The sequence below is a fragment of the Stegostoma tigrinum genome, chromosome 4, assembly GCF_030684315.1.
Source record: "Stegostoma tigrinum isolate sSteTig4 chromosome 4, sSteTig4.hap1, whole genome shotgun sequence".
Classification (NCBI taxonomy): domain Eukaryota; kingdom Metazoa; phylum Chordata; class Chondrichthyes; order Orectolobiformes; family Stegostomatidae; genus Stegostoma; species Stegostoma tigrinum.
In genome coordinates, this window is record NC_081357.1 from 17,395,053 (window position 1) to 17,421,248 (window position 26,196).

The following is a 26,196-nucleotide window of genomic DNA, read 5'->3' on the forward strand; positions in this document are numbered from 1 at the left end:
TAGAGGGATTGAGTTCAAGAGCTGTGAAGTTATGGTCCAGCTATATATCTCTCTCCAATCTTCCAGCACTATATCCATGGACAGTGAGGACTGAAAGATCGTCACCAAAGGCCCTGCAGTCTCTTCCCTCACTTCCCATAGAATGCTTGGATAAATCCCATCAGGCCAGGGGACTTATCTATCTTCAAGTTCCTCAAAATTCCTAATACATCTTCCTTACTAACATGGACCTCCTCCAGCCTACCAGGCTGTTTCACACTGTCCTCCTCTCCTGGTTCGGCCACATCTGGAGTATTGTGTCCAGTTCTGGTCACCTCATTACAGGAAAGTTGTAGAAGCATTAGAAAAGGTGAACAGGAGATTTACCAGGATGTAGCCTGGAATGGACGGAAGGTCTTAAGAGGAAAAAGTTCTTACAATGAAGCGAGATTGGACAGATCACTGTGCGTGCATGATAGCGCCCACTCTGCAATATTCAGGGAACCACTGCAGTCTTAATCTTCATTCAAAGCTGACGGAACAGCCAGTTCTTTCTGAATCATAAAATGTGTCAGAAGTTTTCAAACAGAAGTTAGTGCTGTGAAATGGGGCCAATATATCTGATGCCCAGCTTCCAGGTGGAACCATTGTGGGGTCACCAGTTTGGCAAAGTCACTTTTCCAGCTACACTGCAGTCAATGTGGCAGTGTTTAACAGATAGTCACAGAATCATGAAATCCCTAAAGAGTGGATTATAGGCTATTCAGCCCATGAAGTCTACACCAACCTTCCAAAGCACATCCCACCCAAAGCTGCCCCATCCCTGTAACCCCACATTTATCATGACTAACTCAACTACACATCCCCGGACTCTATGGGGCAATTTAGCATTGTCAACCCAACTAAACTGCACATCTTCGTATCATGGGAGGAAACTGGAGGAAACCACGCAGACACAGGGAGAATATGCAAACTCCTCTCAGTCACCCAGGGCTAGAATTGAGCCCAGGTCCCTGGTGCTATGAGGCAGCAGTGTTTGCCAATGTCCCACTGTCCTGCTCCAAATCAGCATAGCATTAGTTTACATTTTACCCCATCTCTTGCCCTGCTCTTTTTTGTCTTTGTTCTGTTTCCTTCTCTTGTCCATAAAAACTGCACCCAGAATTCCAAACAACTGCATATTTATACTGTATCCATCAGGCAACATTAGAGTTGTTTTCAAGGATGACAGCAAGCAGGAGACAAAAAGAATTATTAGAGGGATACTAAAAGGGAGATTCAATTTTTACTGAACTTTTAATGGAAAGTTAAATGATTTTGCCAGTGTGCCAACATAGATCACAGAAAGTCTCTTATATTACAATAGTGGTTACAAGATGGGATTTAATAGTGATGTATCTTTCACAGCCATGTAACCATAACCACGAGCATCCACCCTCATCCCCTTTCCCCAGCATGATGCTAAATAAAATCAAAGTATTGGCATCATGCATGGGAGACAGTTGTGATTCTACAGTGAAGAAACTTTATATTATCAAAACCACCGATCAGCTGACAATGCTGCAGCTCCTGGTAGGCAATAAAGAGTTTCCTGGACAAAACTAGGAGGCTGTGCAGCATGACCATTTACTACCATATGCCAGTGCCTCTTCTATGATGCCTTGCCCAAATGACAGTGTCCTTACCAGCCTCCCTATCTAGAAGTGCTAGAATTGAGGCTTCACCTGTTACTGTGAAGAACTAACTTCCATTGCATCCTTTCCTATAAGGTTTCAGGAATATTGGATGCATGAGATCCCTTGATGTTCTAACAATGGAGTTCAGTGAACAAGACAGAATGTATTACAGAGACAACAAGGTATAGAGCTAGATGAACACAGCAGGCTAACCAGCATCAGAGGAGCAGGAAGGCTGACGTTTCGGGCCTTGTTATCTCAGATTCTCCAACATCTGCAGTTCCTACTATCTCGATAGATTGTACTACAGTCAGTGTCCACAGATAATCACCCAGAGAACAGCCGGGCTGTGAGAATGACTTTCTGGGTGCTGCTACATCAAGGACATCAGTAGGTCACAGCCCATCACCAGTTTCCCCAGAGTAAGTAGGGATGGACATTAGCTGCCATCACATCATCAGAGGGTGCAATTACTGCACATGTAGTCACAATTCCTGCAACTTTACTGCTGGTTGTACTGCTGCCTTGCATCAGAACATTTTGCTTGTGTGTCAACCCGGGCTTATCTGAGAATCTCTCTTCCTAGATCAGACTCACTGCATTGGAAAGTTTTATAATTTTGCATTTTTTGAAAAAAAATCTACTTTTTATAAAAGTGCATACAAAAACACAGACACTGTAAAATGGATTATATATTTCCTTTTATAATCTACACCCCTAATTTTAAAACTTAAAAAGATTCTACATGTTTTCAAAACTATATTATGAATACCCTCCTTTCAGTCAATGCCAGAATATTTCAGTGCAATACTGTAGAGGCTGGCAAGGAGAAGGAATGTTATCTTTCCAGTAAGGCCTTGAGTCAAGGTCTGTCTACCTGTTATGTAGCCATGCTTCTGGAGATTAACTTGAACTTTCATTTGCCTACATGAAAAAATAAACTTCTATGGTCAACAGTTAGAAAAACCATTAATGATCACGTTTACCAAATCATAACTCAGAGATGAGAATTTGACTGAATCCAATCAACATAACAAGACCCCAAGACAACAGTTCAAGCATTTCTGAAGTGCAAGTGTGCTGATGTGCACCAAGGGACTCTTCTTCAAAACCCTTTTACCTAGAGCTTTTCTCCACTCCTCTGCTGTACCCTACCCAAAACCCCCTTTACCTTGTCCCTCCTGGGTTCTGTTAAAGGAAATCTGAGTTTAATGTTGAACAGTCTCCAGACACACATTTCTCCACCATTACCACCAGGTTAGTGGCTACGAGCAGCAACAGTCAGGTATTTGCTCTGGAATCTATACTTTCACTGATCTGAATTTAAAAAGCATCTGCTACAGTCAGTCTGTTGTTTTTCATAAATCACTGTTGCTACGGTTTCCAGTGTTATGAGAAAACAGACCACTGTTATTGCAGTAATTTTTCATCTGTATTAATCATCACAGACTTACCTGGTACTCTCTGAACATGAGACTAAATGCCACTCACAAGAAGCGTTACACTCCGATGCAGTACTGAGGAACTCCTGCAATGGCAGAGGTGCCATCTTTTAATCGCCTCACTGGCAAGAAATGCCGCTACACCAATTTTGTAGACAAGTTGTTCCCCTGGTATCCTTGTCAATCTTTATCCCTCAATCAACATCATTAAAAACAAGATTAGGTCATTATTACATTGCTGTTCATGGAAACTCAATGTAGACCAATTGGCTGCCACATGTCCTGCCTTATAAGTGACTATCATTCAATGGTACATCATTGGTTGTAAAGCATTTTGGCATCTCTGGGTTATGATAGGTACTAGCAGAAGAATTCAATGCAAGGAACTAGATAGTGGTAATATTAGCATACTAACATTGGGAAATCTAGACTCATACTTTGGAGTTACAAGTTCAAATGCCATCATTGCAACTGAAGCATTTTTAATTTAATTACAATAATAAATCTAGAGTAAAATGCCAGCCTCATGAATAATGATCATTAAATCACTGGATTTTCATAAATACCCTACGCACTTCAGGGAAAGAAATCTGCTGTCCCTCCCTGGTCTGCAGATCAACACTAATGTGGTTGATTTTTACCTTCCCTCTGAAACAGCACAGAGATCATCTGAGTTGTATCAAATTGCCACAGATTAAAAACAACACTGCAGGGTGTATCTATACCAGATAGCATGCAGTGGTTTGAGGCAACTCACTGCCACAATCTCCAGGCTAATTAGGAGTGGGCAATAAATACTGGTTTTGTCTGCATTACTCATGTTCCAAGGACAACTAAACATTCAGTTACCTTTGAAATCTGTATTAAATTCAAACTCACCAAGGGGAAAGAATACATGGGAACTGGAGGAGCAACTTTTTTTTTTACACAGAGGGTGGTATGCATAGGAATGAGCTGCTACTGGAAGTGCTTGAGGCAGGTACATTAACAACATTTAAAAGGCATTTGGATGAATACATAGATAAGAAAGATTTAGATCACAGAATTCCTATACGATGGAAACAGGCCCTTCAGCCCAACAAGTCCACACCGAACCTCAGAGTATCCCATCCAGACTCATCTCCCTATAACCCACTTAATCTACACAGCCCTGAATGCTATGGGTGATTTAGCATGACCAATCCACCCAGCCAGCACATCTTTGGACTGTGGGAGGAAACTGGAGCACCCGGAGGAAACTTACACAGACACGGGGAGAATGTGCAAACTCGACACCGACAGTCACCCAAGGGTGGAATCGAACCCGGGTCCCTGGTGCTGTGGGGCAGCAGTGCTAACCATTCAGCCACCGTGCCACCCATTGAAGGATGTGGGACAAGATCAGGGAAAGAGTTAGCGTGGATGGACATTTGGTTGGCATGGAACAGTTTGGGCCGAAGGGCCTGTTTCTGCGCTGTAGGACTCTGACTCCATGACACCAGTCTTTTTGTGCTAAGTGCACTGGGTGCTGGGGAACTGTACAAACCTGAAATTTCTTAAGCCCCGTAGTTTTCTTCAAATAGAACTTATTGGTCCTCAACAGTTACAATCAGCAGGACTCAGAACCTGTGGCTTTATTTTAATGCAGATCCTCAGAACAGCAGGCCATACTTGACAGGAACTGCACTACCTCAGGCCCACCAATTCTCAGGGACTGCATTTTATGATACTTTTTCTTTCCAAATGGCGGAAGTATGACCCAGTTCCATTAGATTCACTGTTAACTTTGCACCAACCTGTTGCATTTTCTCCAAATCCAGGCTTGGTCTGCTGAAGTCTTGGCCCTGTCTGTGCCGCTTGCATGGTGTCGCCTGGTCAACTGAGGTGCCGACACTATGCAGTATGATCTGTCCTGATGGCCTCTGGACCAAGGGATGGAGTCTCTTGGGAGGTGTGGCACTGAATGGCACAGGGCTGCTGTGGATATACTTCTGATCAGCTTGTGGTACAGGCTTGAAGGACATGCCACATAAGTCTTTGACCTCTTCATCGCTAGATGACGCACTGTCACTGTAGCAACTGAGTCTGTTCACCTGTGACCACTTGCGCTTTTCCGCTCCAAATTCTCTGTTAATGCGTTCAAGCTCTTCCTCGGAGCTGTCACAGTCCAGGGGATCAAATACGGTCCGTACTTCACAGAGGCGCTTCTGATTTTCTCGACAGATGGGCGACAACGATGACAGACGACAATTCCTTTGACTTTCTGTAAAAGGGAAAAACAAGATCCTATTTTATGAAGCCTTTTGTAATTACATTTTTGGATAAATAAGCAACACAATGATTCATGACAAACAGAGGCCATTCAGCCCATCATGCCAACTCTCGTAGGTTGAGATGTGGTTTGGATTTGACATAGACTGCATACTTTAAGCTTACTGCAGTTTGTGAGAAGTTTTAACCAGCTGTTTCTCAAAGATACCACTACACATAGACTCTGGGGTCTAACAAGATATTGCACTTAGTTTGCTTACAGTTACAACTGAATAAAAAAGGGATCATTAATTTCTTGTTAGTCCAAAATCATCATTGATTTAAAATTGAAGTCATTCTACTGCCATAGGATTGAATCCTAGCCAACGGTGTTGTGGTTCTGTTACTGGACTGGTAATCTGAATTTAATTATCCAGAAACAAGAGTTCAAATCCAACAATGGCAGCTGAAGATTTTAAATAAAATGAATCTGGAAAACAAAGCTAGTCATCAAGAAGTGACCCTGAGGCAGGCAGATGGTTGCAAAACCGTGCCCAGTTTGCTGACGTCCCTCATGGGACAAAAACTGCCATCTTTACCCTGGTTTGGGCTACACATGACTTCAGGGCCACAGCAATGTCACCGGCTGTTGAATGAAATGGCCCAGTAAGCCATTCAGTTGTTCAGATGGCAGGTCGCTACCATCTTCTCAGGGGCAATCAGGGATGAAAAACAAGTGTTACACTTAGCAGAGCCACTCACATCCCCTGAACAAATCATGGGCGAAGATCTCCCACACTCTTCATCTGACATTCACATTGAAGAGAAAAACATCGCTCCAAATTTGGCAACAATTTGCAATAGTATGCCTGTCTACCTTAGGAACATAGAAAATAGGAGCAGGAATTTAGCCATTCATTGAGCCAGCTCCACTGTTCAATACAATCATGGCTGAGCATTCAAGTCAGTACCTTGTCCCCGCTTTCTCCCCATACTCTTCAATCCCTTTAATCCCAACGACTATAAATAACTCAGTCTTGAAAAGATTCAATGTTTTGCGCTCGACTGCTTTCTGTGGTAGAGAATTCCAAGGGCGCACCATTGTCTAGGTGAAGAAATTTCTCCTCGTCTCTGTCCTGAATGGCTTACCTCCGGAGACTATAGCCCCGGTTCTCAACTACTGGGCATCAGGGATATCTTTCTTGTATATTATCCTGTTCAGTCTTGATAAAATTTTATCAGTTTCTAGGAAATCCTCCTCCTCCTCATTCTTCTACATTCCAGTGAATATAGTGCTAACTGATCCTAGGCCTGTTCTCTGTTTGGTTCAACATACTGATCCAGAAAACCATTGCATACTTGTTCCAGGAATTCCTCCTCTCCAGCTTAGTTACTGATTTGGTTTGCCCAATTTACGCGCAGATTTAAGCTACTCATAATTACAGCTCGACCTTTACTGTTTGCAATTCTAATTTTCCATTTAATGCCTTCACCAACATTATCACTGCAGCTTGGAGGCTTAGATGCAGTACCCCCCCCCCCCCCCCCCCCCACCGTTATTGTTTTCTGTCCCCTTGGTGTTTCTAAGCTCTAGCCATACAGACTCCACTTCACCAGAGCCAATATCCTTCCTCACTCTTACATTAACGGTCTCTTTATCCAGGAATGCTACCCCACTGACTTTATGTCTTTGTCTTTCCTAAAAACTGAAGATCCTTGAATATTCATTTTCCATCCATTCTCTCCCTGATTACCTTCACCACAATTATGGACTTCAGTAAGGCATTTGATAAGGTTCCCCATGGTAGGCTCATTCAGAAGGTCAGGAGGAATGGGATACAGGGGAACTTAGCTGCTTGGATACAGAATTGGCTGGCCAACAGAAGACAGCGAGTGGTAGTAGAAGGAAAATATTCTGCCTGGAAGTCAGTGGTGAGTGGAGTTCCACAGGGCTCTGTCCTTGGGCCTCTACTGTTTGTAATTTTTATTAATGACTTGGACGAGGGGATTGAAGGATGGGTCAGCAAGTTTGCAGACGACACAAAGGTCGGAGGTGTCGTTGACAGTGTAGAGGGCTGTTGTAGGCTGCAGCGGGACATTGACAGGATGCAGAGATGGGCTGAGAGGTGGCAGATGGAGTTCAACCTGGATAAATGCGAGGTGATGCATTTTGGAAGGTCGAATTTGAAAGCTGAGTACAGGATTAAGGATAGGATTCTTGGCAGCGTGGAGGAACAGAGGGATCTTGGTGTGCAGATACATAGATCCCTTAAAATGGCCACCCAAGTGGACAGGGTTGTTAAGAAAGCATATGGTGTTTTGGCTTTCATTAACAGGGGGATTGAGTTTAAGAGTCGTGACATCTTGTTGCAGCTCTATAAAACTTTGGTTAGACCGCACTTGGAATACGGCATCCAGTTCTGGGCGCCCTATTATAGGAAAGATGTGGATGCTTTGGAGAGGGTTCAGAGGAGGTTTACCAGGATGCTGCCTGGACTGGAGGGCTTATCTTATGAAGAGAGGTTGACTGAGCTCGGTCTCTTTTCATTGGAGAAAAGGAGGAGGAGAGGGGACCTAATTGAGGTATACAAGATAATGAGAGGCATAGATAGAGTTGATAGCCAGAGACTATTTCCCAGGGCAGAAATGGCTAGCACGAGGGGTCATAGTTTTAAGCTGTTTGGAGGAAAGTATAGAGGGGATGTCAGAGGCAGGTTCTTTACGCAGAGAGTTGTGGGAGCATGGAATGCGTTGCCAGCAGCAGTTGTGGAAGCAAGGTCATTGGGGTCATTTAAGAGACTGCTGGACATGTATATGGTCACAGAAATTTGAGGGTGCATACATGAGGATCAATGGTCGGCACAACATTGTGGGCTGAAGGGCCTGTTCTGTGCTGTACTGTTCTATGTTCTAATTCATGTATACATCAGCACTGACAGGGTCATTCATATTTTCCCTATTAGTAAAGGAAGGGGTGTGTACTCAGAGCTAGAGTTAATGGAGGAAAAGAAATATCCTTCCGAAAAAAAAAAGGCAAGTGGAAGAAAAGGTTCAGACCTATAAAGAAGAAAATTTCACAGTTTATGACTACGCTTTCAGCTGTCTTTGGCACAAGGGAGAAAGCGAAGAACGTGCTAGAGAAATACAGAGATCTGAGAGGGTTGGAGGGCTTTCCAAACAATTCCATTGCTCCCCTCCATTCTGTATCACATCACTGAATATCTTTCAGAATAACTCAGGAGCTGATGACGAAGGGGCTGCAACTTGAAAAAGCTTAGTAGCAGACACTGGTGGAAACAAATCATCATTACATGGTGATTGGAACTAAGATGGGTGATGCAGGTAAAACAGTCATGGGCAACACCTGTGTTTCCTTGAAACACATGAGTGAGACATGAAAAATTCTCAACATAGAAAGCAACGTATTTAACCAAAACGTAACTCTAGACCCCAGTACATAAATGGGACCGCCTCATCATTCCCTAGGTTACTGAAGCTTACCAAGCAGTTACCTGGTTACGGAAACTCAGTGTCAGGTGAAGTGTGAACCATTTGCTGTTTGCATGCCCACTGGGGGAGGCCAACTTTAATATTTAGTAAATCCAAGTGCACACTTTATATGAACTCAAGCAGGCCTGTGGTCAGAGCAGTGGGTTGGAGAATCAATGGGGTTGAGTGGGCAGGAAAAGGGAAGCATGGCACAGATGAGGCGAAGACTGTGATTGCACTATTTGATCAAATAGTGCAAAGCTGGCCGTTTTTCCTCACATAATTAATTACAACTCCAACACGGTAATGGAGAACTAATGAGGTTCATTATCTGATAACAGAAAGGGTTGGAATGTATATGTACACCATAGCTAGAGTCATACAGATCTATGATCACAGAAAAACACCCTCAGCTCATCGTATTCATGCTGGTCAAAAATAACCACCTATCTATTCTAATCCCATTTTCAAGCACTTGGTCCATAGCCATGTATGCCCTGGTATCTCAAGTGCATGTCTAAATACATAAATGTTAGAGCGTCTCTGCATCTACCAGCCTTACAGGCAGAGAGTTCCAGATTCCTACCACCCTCACTGAATGTAAAGGGTTTTCTCACATCCCTGGTAAACCTCCTGGCCCTTACTTTAAATATCTGCCCTCGGTCATAGATCCCTTCATCAATGGGAAAGGTCTTCCTGTCTACACTATCTATGCCCCTCAATTTTATGCATCTCAATCACATCCCTTCCCCCCACCCACCTCGGTCTTCTCTACTCGAAGGATAGTAACCTCAGGCTGTCTAATCATTCTTCAATAACAAACCCTCAAGCCCCAGAAATGTCTTCAAGTCTAATGTTCCCAAACAAAAAAAAGCACTTTTCCCCAATTGAAGCGGATCGGTCTGGAGTCAATAGACAGCCCAGGTTAGAGTCAAAGAATGAACAGATTGCCCACCACATCATTTTTTTACATTTGCACAATGTGTACCAATTTTCACAAGTATAGTCAACAATATACAGGATGAAACAGTTCTTTATTCCCTACCTACCTTGATCAATCAGCGCCAGTTCTTGATTCTCCCCTTCCGAGTCATCACTGTCATCCTCATTTCTTGGTGAGTAGGATATCTACAGAGTCAAGGCAGGAAGATAAGGCATGTCACTGAAAGGAATCAAAAGAAGGAGTGGGCAATGCAGAGAGTTAGGATTTCCCAGCCACACCACTCTTTGGAAATATAGAGAGGCTAGACTGGCACCATCAAGGCTTCAATAAGGGGCTCTGCAGCACTGTCAACCCTGTTTGGACATATTTCAAGGTATAAACTCACAACAGCAAGCACCATATCATTATGGTTCCCATTAACTGTTTCAAAAGGTCATCATCAGTTTACCACATTCCCCATCAACTGAGGCAAACGAACAATCTTACCTTGACCTTAATGAGTAAGCAGGTAAGAAGTCAGGATGTGATCTATTCCAGTACTTCAGCCCCTCCAGACTGAATTTAGTGCTCACACATACAAATTCACCTTAAATGTTTTTTAAAAGAATACATACTTCATTGTTGAAATCTACTCTCACTTAATAAATCCATTAATTAATGGTTCTCCTCTCTGTCAATGATTCAGCTAAATGTACTCCAGCTTCTCCCTTGTTCAACAGATCTACTTTTGCTATAACCCTCTTGCATATTCACCATTAAATATCCTGCAAATACATGTGGGCCAAGTTCAACCTTCACAAAATATGCTTCCGACTGTGCACAATTTATCTTAAACTGACACCAAGATACTTGCTATCACACACTAAGGTACGGAGAAGACAGATGTGTAAAAGCAGGTAACTCAGCCTATTGATTCTGCCTTGCCATTCACTGAGATCATATATATTGGTAATACTCAGCTGCACTTTCCTCCACAATCTTCAATTCTCTCATCCTCAAATATGCTTAATTATCAAGCCTTTGCAGCCTTCTGCACCAAATAATTCCACTGATTCACTAACCTCTGGAGAGAAAAAATTCATCCTCATCTGTCTAATGGTGACCCTTTAGTACAAGATTACACTCTTCGGTCTTAGACTTTACCACAAAGGAAACAACCTCTCAGCATCTAACCTGTCAAGTCCCAAAAAAATGTTGCATGTTTCAACTAATTGGAATTTAGAAGAATGAAAAGCAATGAGTACAGGCCCAGTCTACTCAAACTCTCCTAAGATAGTCCTTATATACCTGAAATCAGTCTAATGAACCTTCTCTTGGCTGTCTACAATGCCTTAGATAAGAAGTCCAAAACTGCAAATAATACTTAAGCTGTAGTCTGATTATTTCCTTATGTATTTTTAACAAGCCCTAACTATTTTATATATTCCCTTTCCTTTGAAATATGTCAACATTACATTTGTCTTCCCTATGACCTGCTGAATGTGAATGCTAGCATTTTGTGATTCATGCACAAGGATTCTCAAATCTCTATGTGATGTAGTTTTCAGCAGTCTTTTTCCACTTAAATAATATTCAGGTCCTCCATCTTCCTGCCAAAGTTCATAACCTCATATTTTGCAACAATACATTTCATCTGCTGAGTTTTTGCCCACTCACTTAACCTGTCTGTAGCCCTGTCTCTTCTCAATGTGTCCTCAATAATTCCATTCTCAACTATTTTTGTGCCATCCTCAAACTTGGCTAAAGTACATTCACTTTCTTCAAAGTCATTTACATATATTGCAGATACCCTATCATGGTGTCTGTCTCTACCACTAATCGTCAGACAGACCCAAAATATAGCACATGCAAATATTTAGTGGCGACAAACCACCCCAAATAACATGCTGTATCACATACTAATGAAAGGTAACAAATACCACGTCATACCAGAATGTTCATCTGGGAAAACATCACAGTCTCATCTAAAATGATATCATACCAAGACATGAGAATGCTAATGAAAATACTAATCAAGGTAAACTCTTCAGAGGAATATTCAGACTTGTATTGTTTTCTCATCAAGAAAATGTACTGAAGTTAAAAACAAAGAAGAATTTCAGATGGCTTCTGAAGAAGTGTCACTGATCCAGAAACATTAACTCTGATTTCTCTCCACGGATGCTGCCAGGCCTGCAGAGTTAATCCAGCAATTTCTGGTTTTGTTTCCGAATATACTTGAATTATTTCCTAGTACCTGAATAACTCAGGGTTTTAAAATCAAAATATGTTTTACTTGACTTAAAATCTAAAACAAAAAATCCAACATCATGTCGATGATCTTTTTGAACTAAACAAATTGCTTCTGCCCATGTAACTCTCCAGAGTTTGTTTTTTTAAAATCTGTTGCCAGGGAAAAGACAAGGCCAGCACTGATTGCTTGTACCTATCTGTCACTGAGAATGTAGTGGAGAGTCACTAACAACAGCTTCCCAGGCTGAGAGTGTTGAAAATACAACCACGTCAACAATTGTTTGACCATTTCAGAATTTGAACCCAGCTATGACAAAAGGAAGAGTTATATACACAAACCAGGGTGGTGCTTGTCTTTGAGAGATACATAAAGGTGGTGGATTTCACCATGTCTGTAGCTTCTGTCCTATGCGGTAGAGGTTAGAATGTTGAGTGGTGCTCGAGAAAAGTGGCACAGAAATTGCGAATGCACTGCCTTTCAGCAATTACCTATGTGTGAAGCTGTTTTAAATGATTCAACAAACCTAATCTTTTTACTATTGCCTAGCGACTAGCCAGTTGTTCATACTGAACATTGAGCAAAGAAGGTCATCCTGAAGCACAGTTTAGATTTACGTTCTACTAATTATACTTCAGCTTAGAAGTATTAGCCTGGATTTACGTTGTCTATATATAAATACCACTTAGCATATTATGCATCATTAAGGTCATATTTTATCATGTAATTCTTTACCTCAAGTTGTACATTATCAATGTAAGGCAAGACAACAGGTTAAAAAAATGCATCTATAAAATATCACTGGTGAGACATCACAACTCTCAAAAATCTCAAAGCACTTCGAGTACAATGGGTTACTATGAAAACACTGACCAACTCTGCTGTGTAGGCAAATTCAGCAACTAATTTACATACAGCAACATCACACAAAGGACAGAAATATGAATACAGTCCTTCTGTTTTCCTATAAACCCAATGTTGATTAAAGGATAAATTTTGATCATGATAGTTTTAATTTAAAATAAAATTGCTCATGCCTTAAAACTATCTAACCCTCAATGGCCCTGGAAACTCCAGAAATTAAAATTGTCAATCGCTTATTCATTACTCTAGAACAAATCCATGAGTCTAGTAAAAGAAACAGTGGATTTTCCACCTTTTGAACACCTTGGCTGCAGAAATGTTGGAGATGGGATTAGCAAATGGCAAATTGAGTGGGAGTAGTACTTGCAGATAGGAGTTAATGTGATAAAACCTTCAGGAATACATTTAATTAGAGTAAATTTATCTAAAGACATCAATCTCACAGACTGGCTCCATACCTAGCAATTTGTGGGAATATAGCAGTGGTAAGACTTGATCAAGCCAAACTCTACACAGCTAATGGCTGCAAAAACTTGCCATGAATCATTTCCCACAGTCAAAAAGAGGGAAAAGAAGTGTGCCTTTTTATTGCACTTTACACAACCACTGGAAACCTCAAAGTACTTTTTAATCAAGAAAGAAATCACTGTTGCAAACTTTCTTCACATAGTAGCCCAAAATGCACACAACAAACCCTCACAAACAGCAATGTGCTCATGAGCCATCTAATCACTTTTGTGATCAGTACCCATCACAGGGTCACTTACATCAACCCGAGAGGATGGACACAGCTTCGGTTTAGCATCTGATCTGAAAGCAGTACAATCAGCAGGAAAGAACTCCCTCAGGACTAGACTGGGGTATCAATCAATATTTTTCTCTTAAGGTCTGGAGTGGGACTTGAACCTGCAGTCTTCTGACTTGAGGGTCTGCTTATTTAAAATTGCGAGAGTTTCAAAGTGTGAACCAGAAGAAACATTATCAAAATGAAAGGAGGGTTAGTAATCAAAAAGATAGATTAAGATAAATTGCAAAAGAGGCAAATGGTGATGTGAAGCAATTTCTGCTAAAATAATGCAGTGATGTGTTATAACCTGGAATGTGTGCAATGATAGGATGTGGAAAATGTTTGATATATGGTTTTAAAAAGAGGCCAGATAAATATTTACAAAGTACAAAGGAATGGGACTGATTCCTTTAAAAAAAATTCTGGCTGATTATGCCACATTTATTGCTACTGCCTAATTGCCCAGAGGAAAGTTATAAGTCAACTACATTGCTGTGGGTCTGGAGTCACATGTAGGCCAGACCAGGTAAGGATGGCAGTTTCCGTCCCTAAAAGGACATTAGTGAACCAGATGGAATTTTCTGGCAATGGGCAGTGAATTCATAGACACCACTTGATTCTTAACTCTTTTTTTAAAATTGAATACAAATTCCACCATCTCCTCTGGCAGAATTTGAACCTGGGTCCAGAGAACATTATCTGATCTCCAGATTAACAGCCCAGCAACAATTTCACCATACCATTGCCTCCCTGGAGCACTAGCACAGGCAAAATGTGCTGAATTGCTTGCTTCCATGCTTATCAAAGGGTCTACAATTTTTCACTGGATTGAAGGTTTCTGCCCCTCACCACAATTACAGAATTACAGGATAATTGCCTCCAAGAAGCAGCTTATTTGTGCACAGAACATGATGGTAGTATGGCACGAAGAAGCTCAATATTAGAATATGCCCACCTCAGCATTCCTCCCTAAGCACAATCACCACATGAAAGTAGATAGGGAGAACTATTTCTTCTGGACAGATTGTCCAGAACCTTGAACTCATAAAATTGGAGCTTGGCTACTCAGTGAAATTAGGAATTACACATTCATACAAACAGCACATAAAAATCTAAAGCTCTCCCTTAAAGGAAATCTGTGGCTGCTGGGCAATGATGTATACATGACTGAAGAAGTTAGTCCACTGCTGCTCCAACGTTCATTGCATCATATCTTCAACTGCTTCAATAGCATCTGTATACAATGGATGTGGGTAATCAGGTCGTTGTTTTTGACCAGTCCTGATATGATGGGCTGTTTTGACTTTTTTCTGTGATGTAGATCTCTGCAATATACACCTTTGTACAACTAGGAGTAGGCAGAATTAACAGCAGAAGAACAGGCGTTTTTGTCTCAAATATTTTATGCCCGTGTCGACACTTGGCCACTCCATCCTTGCATCTTTTATTGCCCTCTGCCCACATTTGAGACATTCTGTGAAATGTTTGATGTAATCTGTTGCCATGTGTCATCAAGTTATGAAGGAAATTCGATCAGGAGTTGACCATATAGTCAATCAAGTCCCTGCTCTATCATCTGTCATGACTGAACTTCTACCTCAACTGCATTTTCCCATATCCATGAATTTTTTCAACTCTCCAAAATCTATAGATCTCATTCTTAAATACCTACTACAACTGGACATTTAAGGCTCTCTGGGTACAGAAATTTCTCCTCATCTCAGTCCTAACCTACTAATATCATACCAGAAACTATGATTTCACCAACTCATTGTAGATTCTCCAGCTTCAGTTATTAGACAAATTTTACACTACATTATTCAATGGGATCACCCATCATCTTTCATTATGGCACAGAATACAGATCCAATCTACTCAATCTGTCCTAAAAAAGAATCCAACAGTAAACCTCTCCTCTTGGAGATCTTCTGAACATTTGCTGCATTCCTTTTTGGCACATATTTCATTTCCAAGGTTCAGGGACTACATACACATTGATTTTATAGTCCTTTGTTACAAAGGACAACATTTATTTTGACATTGTAATTGTTTTTTGTGGTTCTATGTTTACCTTCTGTGATTTGTATACAAGAAAAACCCCAAATCTCTGTAAATACCAACAACTAATAGTCTCGGCCTTTTGAAAAATAATTCTACTTTCAGTTTCCAGCCATGGCTTAGTTGGTACTGTTTGTATCCTGGATTTAGAGCATTAGCTCCACTCCAAGCCTGGACCCGAAAGACCAGATTGTCACTCCAGTACAATACAGAAGAACTACTAGGTTGTTAAAGTTATGCCATATTTTAAATGAAAATGTTAAACTGAAGCCTATCTATCCTCTAAATTTTCCAAATCATTTTGAAGATGAGTAAAGTTATTCTTAGTGCCTTGGCGAATATTTATTCCTCAACAATCACAAGAACATACTTTGGAGTCACTATCATATTGGTATGTGGAGGTTTCCAATCCACAAAAATCATTGATATTTTCTGCAATACAACTTTGTGAATAGCTTTGGAATCCCATGAAAAGGTAGTTATATAAATGCAAGCTTTTGTTTCTGTTCTTCCTACCAAAATGAAGGCTGTATTCTCACACATTCTACTAACTTGCCTGATGCAAGTCTGCCTATATTTTTATTTGCAACCACCTGCATCATTCCACTGTACGTAGTCATCATTCTCAGTCTAAGTACTTTATGTAGTTCGATCATACAAGATAGACAATAAAAAGATAGACGTAAAAATGCCTTGTATTTCTACAAAGGTTCTCTCTTGACTAAAGCTGATTAAATTAAGAAGAGCACTGGCCATTCTCGGATATGAGTGTATGTGAGGGTATTTATTACTCAACCATTCCATTCTAAAGGCAACTTCACAGCGCAGTTATCAACCACATTAGTGTGAAACTACACTCGCATAGAAACCAGACCAGGTGAAGATAGTTAACAAGGTGGAGAGCTGGATGAACACAGCAGGTCAGGCAGCATCACAGGGGCAGCAAAGCTGACGTTTCGGATCTGGACCCTTTTTTCGTTTCCTTTCCTCAAAAATTGAACTCAGAAACGCAATACTTAATAAGCCAATGTTTTTGCAACAATCTTACAAATTATCTTTACTGACAGTGAGCTTTTTGTAATCTGCAGATGTTTTAGAAGTAATAAAATTCTCAAAACGCCATGATATGATCGTACTCGAACGCACTGCCGTAATAGTCAAGGCCTTTAAATTACTAACTCAGTTTTTGTTTTAAATGGCTACACATAAAATTTAAATCCGCACAGTGTTGCGTCCTTTGGGCCTAACGAGTAAAGGTCATGACGATTACCAGCAAGTTCACAAAACAATACCAAATACACAGTTTGTTTCGAAAACAGGACAATTTCAGTTCTGCTGCGCGGGTGGGACAAAATCGCCTCTTTTTTCTGTCAGTCTCTTGCATTTTTCCGTATATCGGTGTGGGCAACATAAAAATGTCTATCTTCTTATCTAACCGCATGTCAGAAAAAGTCTGGCCAACTCCCAGAATGAACGTGAATTTAACGGCCTATTTGCATTGTGACCTTTATTCCTAATTTCATCTTGCATTTTGTTGTCAGGAACGAAAAGCCGGCGGAAAGAACAATAAATCCCAGAATCCATTGCGGCGGTGAAAGCCCTCTATTCGAACCAGAGGCTCTACGTTTAATAGGAGACATTCGCCGCCCCTTGGAATGCTGGGATATTTCACGTCCATAAGCAGGTTTGGCTTTTCCCTTCTTTTCAAATGGAAAAAACGTCTACAAACCCCGTAAGATACCTTCAGATGGCAGTGAAACAAACTGATAAATATTCACAAAACAAAAAGCAGAAACAGCCAAAAAGAGAATTTTAAAAGACAAAAAATGTGTAATAACAATCAAAAATAATAAAAGCAAATTATTGTGACAGCTCAAAATCTAAAATATAAACAGGAAAAGCACAAAATTTTCCGTGAGGCTGGGGTTGCAAGAGATAGCATCTGTGGTGACAGATGTTTAAAGGTATGATCTGAAATGCAATCTGCTGAAAAGTGATCAACTTGAAAACATCTTTCTTCCCACTCAACTTGCTAGCCTGCTAAGTGTTTTCAGAAGATTCTATTCTTATTCTGTCCAATTATTGTCTTCAGGCCTACCTAACAGACTCTGTATCCCCCTTTGGACTGTACATTACCTCCCAATGGAAGATGCTGCCTCCTTGTTCCAGGGAGACCCGACACCTTCTCAGGTGTGACCCAGAAGCTTTTATTCAGCCTCAGCATTAACAGATTCTCTTCGCCTAAAACAGAAGGAGTAAGAAGGGGATGTGAAGCATACTCTGCAATAACCAAAATCTATTCTGAGCCAGGAGGCCCGGCGGATTCAAGTTACACCTGCTCCACAGTGTGTGTAATAACATTTCTGAACTGTCTGATTCAATATCTATCCACAAATCTAAAGAGCTTTTGTAACACAGTGTCAGTGTCCCTAACTCTACGGTTTAAGTCCCAACAGGTCAGGGGAAAATGATAACATCTTGAACAATTCCTAATCAGCCTATCTGAGAAACTCCTGCAATGGTGTTCGAGAGTTGAGTCGACTGACTATCAATATCCATAGTTCTTTTGGGACAGTGCTACTGTCTCTGTCTCAATTCCAACTCTGACCAGCTCAGTGGTGCGTAATAACATCTCTGCACTGGTTGATATATATCCAATGATGTTTTTGGCAACAAAAGGACACTGAATAACAAATGGGTGGATGTAAGAATCAGCTAATTTTTTCTTCTGTGATCCAGCAGCACTCTGAATAAGTCATTAGACAATAAAAACAGGAAGAGGCCCTGGTATCCAGATTTTATCTGGGCCAGAACTTTGAAAAAAGTGTAAGTACAATGTAGACCACTGATGAAACTGCACCTGGAGTGTCATGCACAGTTCTGGTTCCCTAGCCTAAGGAAAGATACACTTTCTATAGTTGAAATAAGCAGAGGCTGATTGATTCCTGAGTGGGTGGGAATGGTCTATGAAGGAATATTGAAGAGATAGTGGGAGTTTCTCCAGAACTTTATTTTTTATTTCAGCACCGAATCTACAGTACTGTTTTTATTTTTAAAAAAGAGGATATTCCCCCTTGCTGTGGAATCTACAAGCAGGCAGTACAGTTGTAGAATAAGACTTGGGCTTTCTGGGAGCTGAAATGAGGAAAATCTTTTCACTCAGAGGGTGTGAATCTTTGGAAGAGTCCACTTAGAGAGCTGTGGATATTCAGCCATTAAAAAAGTTCAAAACAGAGACTGGTGGATGTATTGTTAGTAATTACATTAAAAAGGAGATAGGTCTAATGTAGAAATATGGCATTGAGATTGATTTTCAGCCATGATCCCAGATGGTGGAGCAGCTTTGAATGATTTATTTATGTTCTTATCTAATTGACTCCACTTACACTGCTCTACACCCACAAATCATATGCAACTTTCTCCCTCCTCTACACACATTACATACAGGTGTAATATAAATACAACTGCCTGACCAAAATCAGCTAAGATCAGGAGCAGATCCTTTATTGACCTGATAACATAAGAAAAAATAACCTTCTGCCATTCTCTAATATTGCTTTTCAGGCCTCAGAGTTAGAACAGAAAAATAATATTTATCAGTGCAATATTGACAGTCTATAGCTTTAATGTATCATTTTCCAGTTGGTGCCATGATGCTCACAGTATGTTAACAAGGCCAATTCTTACACCAACAAACACAATCTGCTTGCAGTTTATCTTAACTATCACACTCTATTATCTTGACATCCTCCCAAGCCCAGTGAGTGCAAGTATTATGCTTCACATTCCCATAAGCAATCCCAAGCTATTCTGTTACGTGCAGAAACATGATTGAAAATGCAGCTTGATTGTGCAAAGTCATTCTGTATATGATGTGCCGTCAATCTCCTGTTTACAGCTATGAGACTGAATGGATGACAATGTGAGTGATCTTCTCATTTGTTTGATACCATCCTTCATGAAACCAAGACACAGGAGAAGAAGTCAAAGCCACACCTGAACATAATACCAGTTCTGTGGTTTCAATACATAGGAAAGAACAACAACTTAAAATTTACATCGTTCTTTTGACATCAAAAAAAATCTTAAGACACGAGCATAAAACAAAGTTTGACACTGAAACACCAAAAGAAACATCCAATTATAGTGATTTTAAGAAGCATTTTATAAAGAAAGAAAAGGAAGACGAATATAATCTGTACTTTGAATGTTGTTTAAGTCCAGAATATACTGGAAAATTATCCTTTTTCATTCCACCACACCATTCAATTCAAAGTTATCAATTCCCTTTATTGCTATAGCATCAGACCTAAATCAAGAATGTTCCAGAAAATAGTCTGCTCCCCAGGATTTTTTTCTGCCACTCTAGCTTCTGAGCATCTTGGATACACTTGGCCTCTGGCCTTCCTTTCTTCAATGGAGAAACCAACCAGCTTTGTTGAGACTTGGAGCTCAGCTTGTGACCCAGAGGATTTTTTTCTGGTTTGTTTTTGATACTTTAGTTTCTTGTTATTTCTCTTTGCAGAGTAAAATGAGTTACTAAGCCAAAAAAAAAAATCTAGAGACTCCAGCTATACTGCCATCTGGAGTAGGGACCAAACAATCACTGGCAGGCCTGGAAAAAACATTAGGTTTTGTGCAACACTCAGAAAATATTTCCGATCACTTATTTACTCGTTCTTTGTGGAGACTTGTTTGCAAATTGGCTGCTGAATTTACTACATTATAACAGTCACTACATTCCAAATGGTTTTTAACTGGCTGTAATATATTTTTGGAATGGAGACAGACATTCTGAAGTCATAAGAAAAGTGTGTTAGACAAATGCACACAGTTTTTATTTCAAAAAAGCAGATTAAACAACCACATCCATTTCAAGAGACAGAAAGATAACACATAATTTGTGCAGAGAAATGGCAGATGGAGTTTAATCTGGACAAATGAAAGGTGATGCATTTTAAGAGATCCAATTCAGATGCAAATAATGCAAGAAATGACAGAACCCTTAGCAGCATTGACACACAGAAATCTGGGTGTACAGGTCCACAAATCCCTGAAAGTGGCAACACAGCTATATAAAGGTGATCAAGAAGGCATACAGCACGCTTGCCTTCATCGGCCGGGGCATCAAATATAAAAAGTTGACAAGTTCTGTTACAACTGTACAGAACTTTATAGTTTGCCAAATTTGGAATTTTGGGTGCAGTTCTGCTCACCACAGTACCAGAAGGTCATGGGTGCTTTGGAGAGGTTGCAGGGAAGGTTTACCAGGATATTGCCCGGTCTGGAGGATTTTAGTTATGAGGCAAGGTTGGATAAACTCAAACTGTTTTCACTGGAAAGACAGAGACTGAGGAGCAATCTGTCAGAAATCTACGAAATTATGATCAGCACAGATAGGGTGGATATTCAGAGGCTTTTTCCCCAGGGTTAAAAATACAAGGGGGCACAGATTCAAGGAAAGAGGGGGAATGTTTAGGGGAGAAAAGTGTGGGAAAATTTTTCATGCCGAGTGTGGTGGGTTCCTGATGCACTGTCAGTGGAGGTGGTTGAAGCAGGCACGTTAGCAACATCTAAGGTGTATCTTAATAGACACGTGAATGAGGGGTGAACAGAGGGGTGGAAACCATGCGTGGGTGATAAATTGTGGGTCTAAATATGTAATAGAATTGGCTCTGGCTCAGGCTCAGTGGGCAGAAGGGCCTGTTCCTGTGCTGTATTGTACTGTTTAATATGAAATAATACATACACACTGACATCTATCAGCACTTTTAATGTATTAGAACATTGTAAAATAGTGGAACGTGCAAGAGGACAAAGGAGGTTACTGAGGGGAAGGAATTGGGTGGAGATTGAGTGGGAAAACCACCCCATGGAGGAATTAGAAAGCAAGGATACAAGTTTTTTCTTAAATTTGAGGGTTCTTTAAAAAGAGAGCAAACATAGATCAGAGGTAATGGGAGTACTGGACAGGGAATTAGATCAGATTGAGGCAGCAGGTACCAGAGAGCTGCCAGCCCCCAGAATACATGCTCCAGTCAGTCTTTTCAAGAACAAAGAAAGAAATTTGCATGAGAGGAGGAGTAATTGTAAATTTGCACGGCTGGATGCAATCACCAATTTGTTGACACAAGTGTGCCCCTGTCACTTTAAATCTGATGAAGCTTAACAGAATTCCTCTGCACCACAAATATGCTGGTGGGCCCCTCTTGTCGGAGCACAGCATTTATTGCTTCTGCATCAACATTTAGAAACTGTGAAATCATATTTCATTCAACAAGCAACGATCATGTAATGGCACAATGCATTGGCTAGAGCAAGTTTACCCTCTGAAGTCTCAGTCCTTCAAACTCTGCACAGGGTCACTGATGATTGAGCTTATTTTTTCCTCCAGATTAATATTAATCTTAGAAACAGATATACCAGATGCACTGCAATAATTTACCAAGGTCTTTCAAACAGCATCTTCCAATCCCAAGACTTCTGCCACCCAGAACTGGGTCAGTAAGTCACATCATCTGAAAATCAGAATACTGGAATTCACTCAACAGCAGTATGGGTGTACCTCCCCTGAACTGACTGCCATGATTGAATATGGCAGCTCACTGCCACCTTCAAGGGCAATTAGGAATGGAAAAAAAATTGGTCAAGTCAGCAATGCTCACATGAATGGAAATAAACTCAGACATAGGAAGAAATTGCCTGTTTCTCCCTTGGGAATTGGAACATGTTCATAAGCATTAACCCTCAAAAACAGCACATTTACAAATTGAGATAATCCGTCATGAAAGGAACTGTTAATCAAGGTGGCATGGCAAAACTCTTCTTTTAAAATGTTTAATCAGGCATTGGACTATCAGAATGTACAGAAATCAGAAAGACTTACACAATTAATGTTAGGGCCCTTGACAGTGTTGTAGAACAAAGAGGCCTAAGAGTTGGGTACATAATTCTTTGAAATTTGCATCACAGATAGACAGGGTGATTAAGAAGGCATTTAGCATGCTTATCCTCATCACTCAAATCTTTGAGATTTGAGTTGGGACGTCATATTGAGGTGTTACAGGACATTAGTGGGACTTCTTCTGGAATACTGGAATTCTGATCGGCCTGTTATAGAAAGGATATTATTAAACTGGTGAGGGTTCAGACAATATTTACACATATGTTGCCAGGACTTAAGGATCTGGGACTTTTTTCCCTGGACCGTAGGAAGTTGAGGTTGAACTTACTGAGGTTTATAAAATCAAGAGGGGCATCTGGATCATGCTCTTGTGTTAAATACACAAGGGTCTTTTCCCTATGGTGGGTGAGTTCATAACTATAAGGCATACTTTTCAGGTGAGAGGAGAAAGATTTAAAAATGACATAAGGGGCAACTTCTTAAAAAAAAATTGGTTCATGTTTGTAATGAACTGCCACAGAAATTGATAGCTGCAGGTACAGTTGCAATGTTTGAAAGATAGGTTCATGAATAGAAAGGGTTGAGGAATATGGGCCAAGTTCAAACAGGTGGGACTAGTTTAGTTTGGGAACATGGTCAGCATGGTCTGGTTGAACTGAAAGGTCTGTTTCCATGCTGTGTGACTCTATGACTCTACATCTTTGTCATGTTGTCAAGTCTGGTAGGACCTGATCCTGGAACTTTTATCCTAGCCCCCTGTTTCCAGCCATCTCTGTACACCCACTACAAGTCATCCAACCTTGTGGATACTACCCTCCCACTCTGATTGGTGAAACAAACACTCATGAGCAGATTGATAACCGGGGATCGTACAATTCAACATTCATTTCTCATCTGTAACTTTATAAAATGTATTCAAAATGCGAGAAAAGAAGGGTTTTATTTCATCCTGTAAATTATCTGCTTGTGCTGAAGAAATAAATCCCTATATCCCAGCGACTACAGAGCAATCCTAGAACTTTGGAAACACCACACATTGCATCCATCGTATCCTTTGACTGTACCTTCCATAAACTGGCTTCCATTCTAATATTGTCATCCAGCAACTAGTATCGAGAAAGGTAGGTTCATCTTGTTTGCAATGTCCATTCAGACACAGAAAAAGAAAATAAGCAGCATAGCGACGAGTCATTTATCCCAAATGGGCCATCCAGTCACAGGAGCCTCCTTTCGCTCCACTTCTTTTTTCCCCCCATCAAACACACCTGGATCATGCTCCTGTGTTAAATACACAAGTACTAACTGCCTCAACTACAGCAAACCATCATTATAAAAAGTCTCAGATGCCAAAAGTCCAACCTTTCCAGTTATCAGCATGTCTATTTGGGCTACAGTATGGATGAGCACATGTTGTGCCCTAGTCCTGCTGTCACTGCCCTCCACTATTCAGTGCCAGGCTGAATCTGATGCAGCATCAGAAACATCAGGGAGTAGTGCAGACTGGCTCATCTGCCACCCCAATCCGAAACCAAATACTTAGTGCCCCAACAGGAGTGAAAAACTGCTTTGAAGAATCGATAGGAGCATTTTTGTTTTCTGACTTGGGCGTAAGGTTTGAAGGGTGAAGATTGCGGTGTAAGAGAAGAAGGGGACCAGGAGATCAGGTCAACAGATCACTTTCATCCAACCAACTAACGACTCTGTGGCACTGTGAGGTGGTAGGTGTTACAAGCTGACTAAATGACAAGCCCTCTTCTGCACCCCACTCACTTCAATGCATCAGCAGCTTCCAAATAGAGGTCAACACCTTCGCTACACGAGAACGAAGCAGTGACCCGCGGCTCAATTCAGGCCCTCCATACAACACAGGGAATCGCCACAACTGACCACCAACCACCAGGAAAAAGATTATTTGAGAGACCCAGCAGTGAAAGAAGTACAGGAAGGGAAAACAGAAGTGGAAGCGGCAACTTTACACGAACTTTTCTTTTGATAATAGAAGTACGTTAATGAGCAAACCAATAACTGGTGTGCAGTGCCCATCGACAATTCTCTCAAACGTTAACGTATCATTAAACCGGAGATCAATTAAGGAATTCATTTTTTTTAAGTATCACATTTTTAAAATACAGTCTAGCTTAATCGACTGGTATTATGCATGTTCTGGCGATCATGCAAACTAATCGAATAATGAGATTAACTCTTAATAATCAGAATAGCCACGAAACTGAATTCTATCGCCACATGTCACATAGTCCATTCATAAACTGACAAGGTTATTCATACCAGGCAACAAAGTTAGAAGAATACGCTGCACGCCCTACTCACCTTCAGTTGAAAGGGCTGGATCTCATTCAATGTTTGTGCTCTGAGTTTTTTGGTTAGAACCTTCAACATTGTATGAAACAAAAGCTCGACTAACTAATGGATTGCAGAATCCGAAACAGTAAAAATGAATACGTGAATGGTGGAAGTACGTGGACGATATCAATCATTTAAGGCAGGGCAAGAGGGGATTCCGAGAGATGCTAATAGCTGCGAGGAACTTGTTGACTACAGACACTACTATTGCCAAACCAGCTGGCTCCTGACTGCCTCCTTCAGTCTGATCTCTTCAGCGATGCAGTGGCTGGAGAAGTGGGGTAACAGCGATCCACAGCTTTAGAAGGACGCAGATCCGCTGCTGAGAGATCACAGGATCTTGCACAAAAACACTCTCTCTCTCACATAGGCACAAGCTGCTGCCGGTGGTTGTAAATGAGGGTTGAATGGGGGAGGGTCGATGAGGAAGCCGTTCTCCGCACAGACAACGTGAAGCCTGCGTGATGTTAAGACGTTGCCACACGCGTTTCTCTTTCCTTATTAGCCACCGACCTTCCTCACCCACAACTTTAACGAATAAAAGCGAGCGAGAACGTTCCTTCCCCCCCCCCCTTGGCTGCTATTGGCTGAGCGAGAGAAAAAAACACGTCGGAGGGGAGGAAGGAAAGGCTGGTATCACCCCTCGGGGCGGAGTTAAGCCTGAAAAAACTAATTCCCTGAAATCTTGCACTTTTGACACCCCCTGTTGGTAATTGTAACACATTAGGCGCCTGGGGCTGTGTACAAGTTAAAGGTGTTAATTGTAAGAGAGATTTGTGTGTGAATTTCCAATAAACTCAACATTATTCCAGTTTGTAATTACCTTGCTAAACAGACGTAGTAATTGCATGTGAAATAAATACCAACATGTAAATTAGCATGGAAGTGCAAATAAGTGCTTCTATTTACACATTGATTCAATTGAGGGAGTTGAGTGTACACTTTAGAAGGAAAGTAATTGCATTGCTATGTATAGTGGAGACAATGGGGCTAAAACCCTAGCACAGACAAAGTGGATGGAATGGTTTACCACATAATCCTGTTTCCACATGTACACACTAAGTTAAGACTTAACTGAGACATATAAAATAATCAGAAGGTTAGATAGGGTGGATAGGGAAAGACTTTTTCCTAGGATGGTGACAGCGAGCACGAGGGGGCATAGCTTTAAATTGAGAGGTGAAAGATATAGGACAGATGTCAGAGGTAGTTTCTTTACTCAGAGAGTGGTAAG

At 40.9% G+C, this 26,196-nt stretch overlaps 1 protein-coding gene across 3 annotated transcripts in view; it reads right to left on the reverse strand.

The window, feature by feature from the left end:
- Positions 1-25,500, reverse strand: part of si:dkey-16j16.4 (uncharacterized) — a 109,648-nt gene extending 84,148 nt beyond the window's left edge. For all 3 annotated transcript variants that reach the window (XM_048531372.2, XM_048531370.2, XM_048531369.2), the window contains exons 1-3: positions 24,930-25,500; positions 9,865-9,943; positions 4,873-5,339 (exon numbers count right to left, since the gene is read on the reverse strand). In XM_048531372.2, the coding sequence (XP_048387329.1) occupies positions 4,873-5,339; positions 9,865-9,943; positions 24,930-24,998 (615 nt within the window). In that variant the 5' untranslated portion in view covers positions 24,999-25,500. The remainder of the gene's footprint in view (positions 1-4,872; positions 5,340-9,864; positions 9,944-24,929) is intronic.
- Between the last annotated feature and the right edge of the window lie 696 nt (positions 25,501-26,196).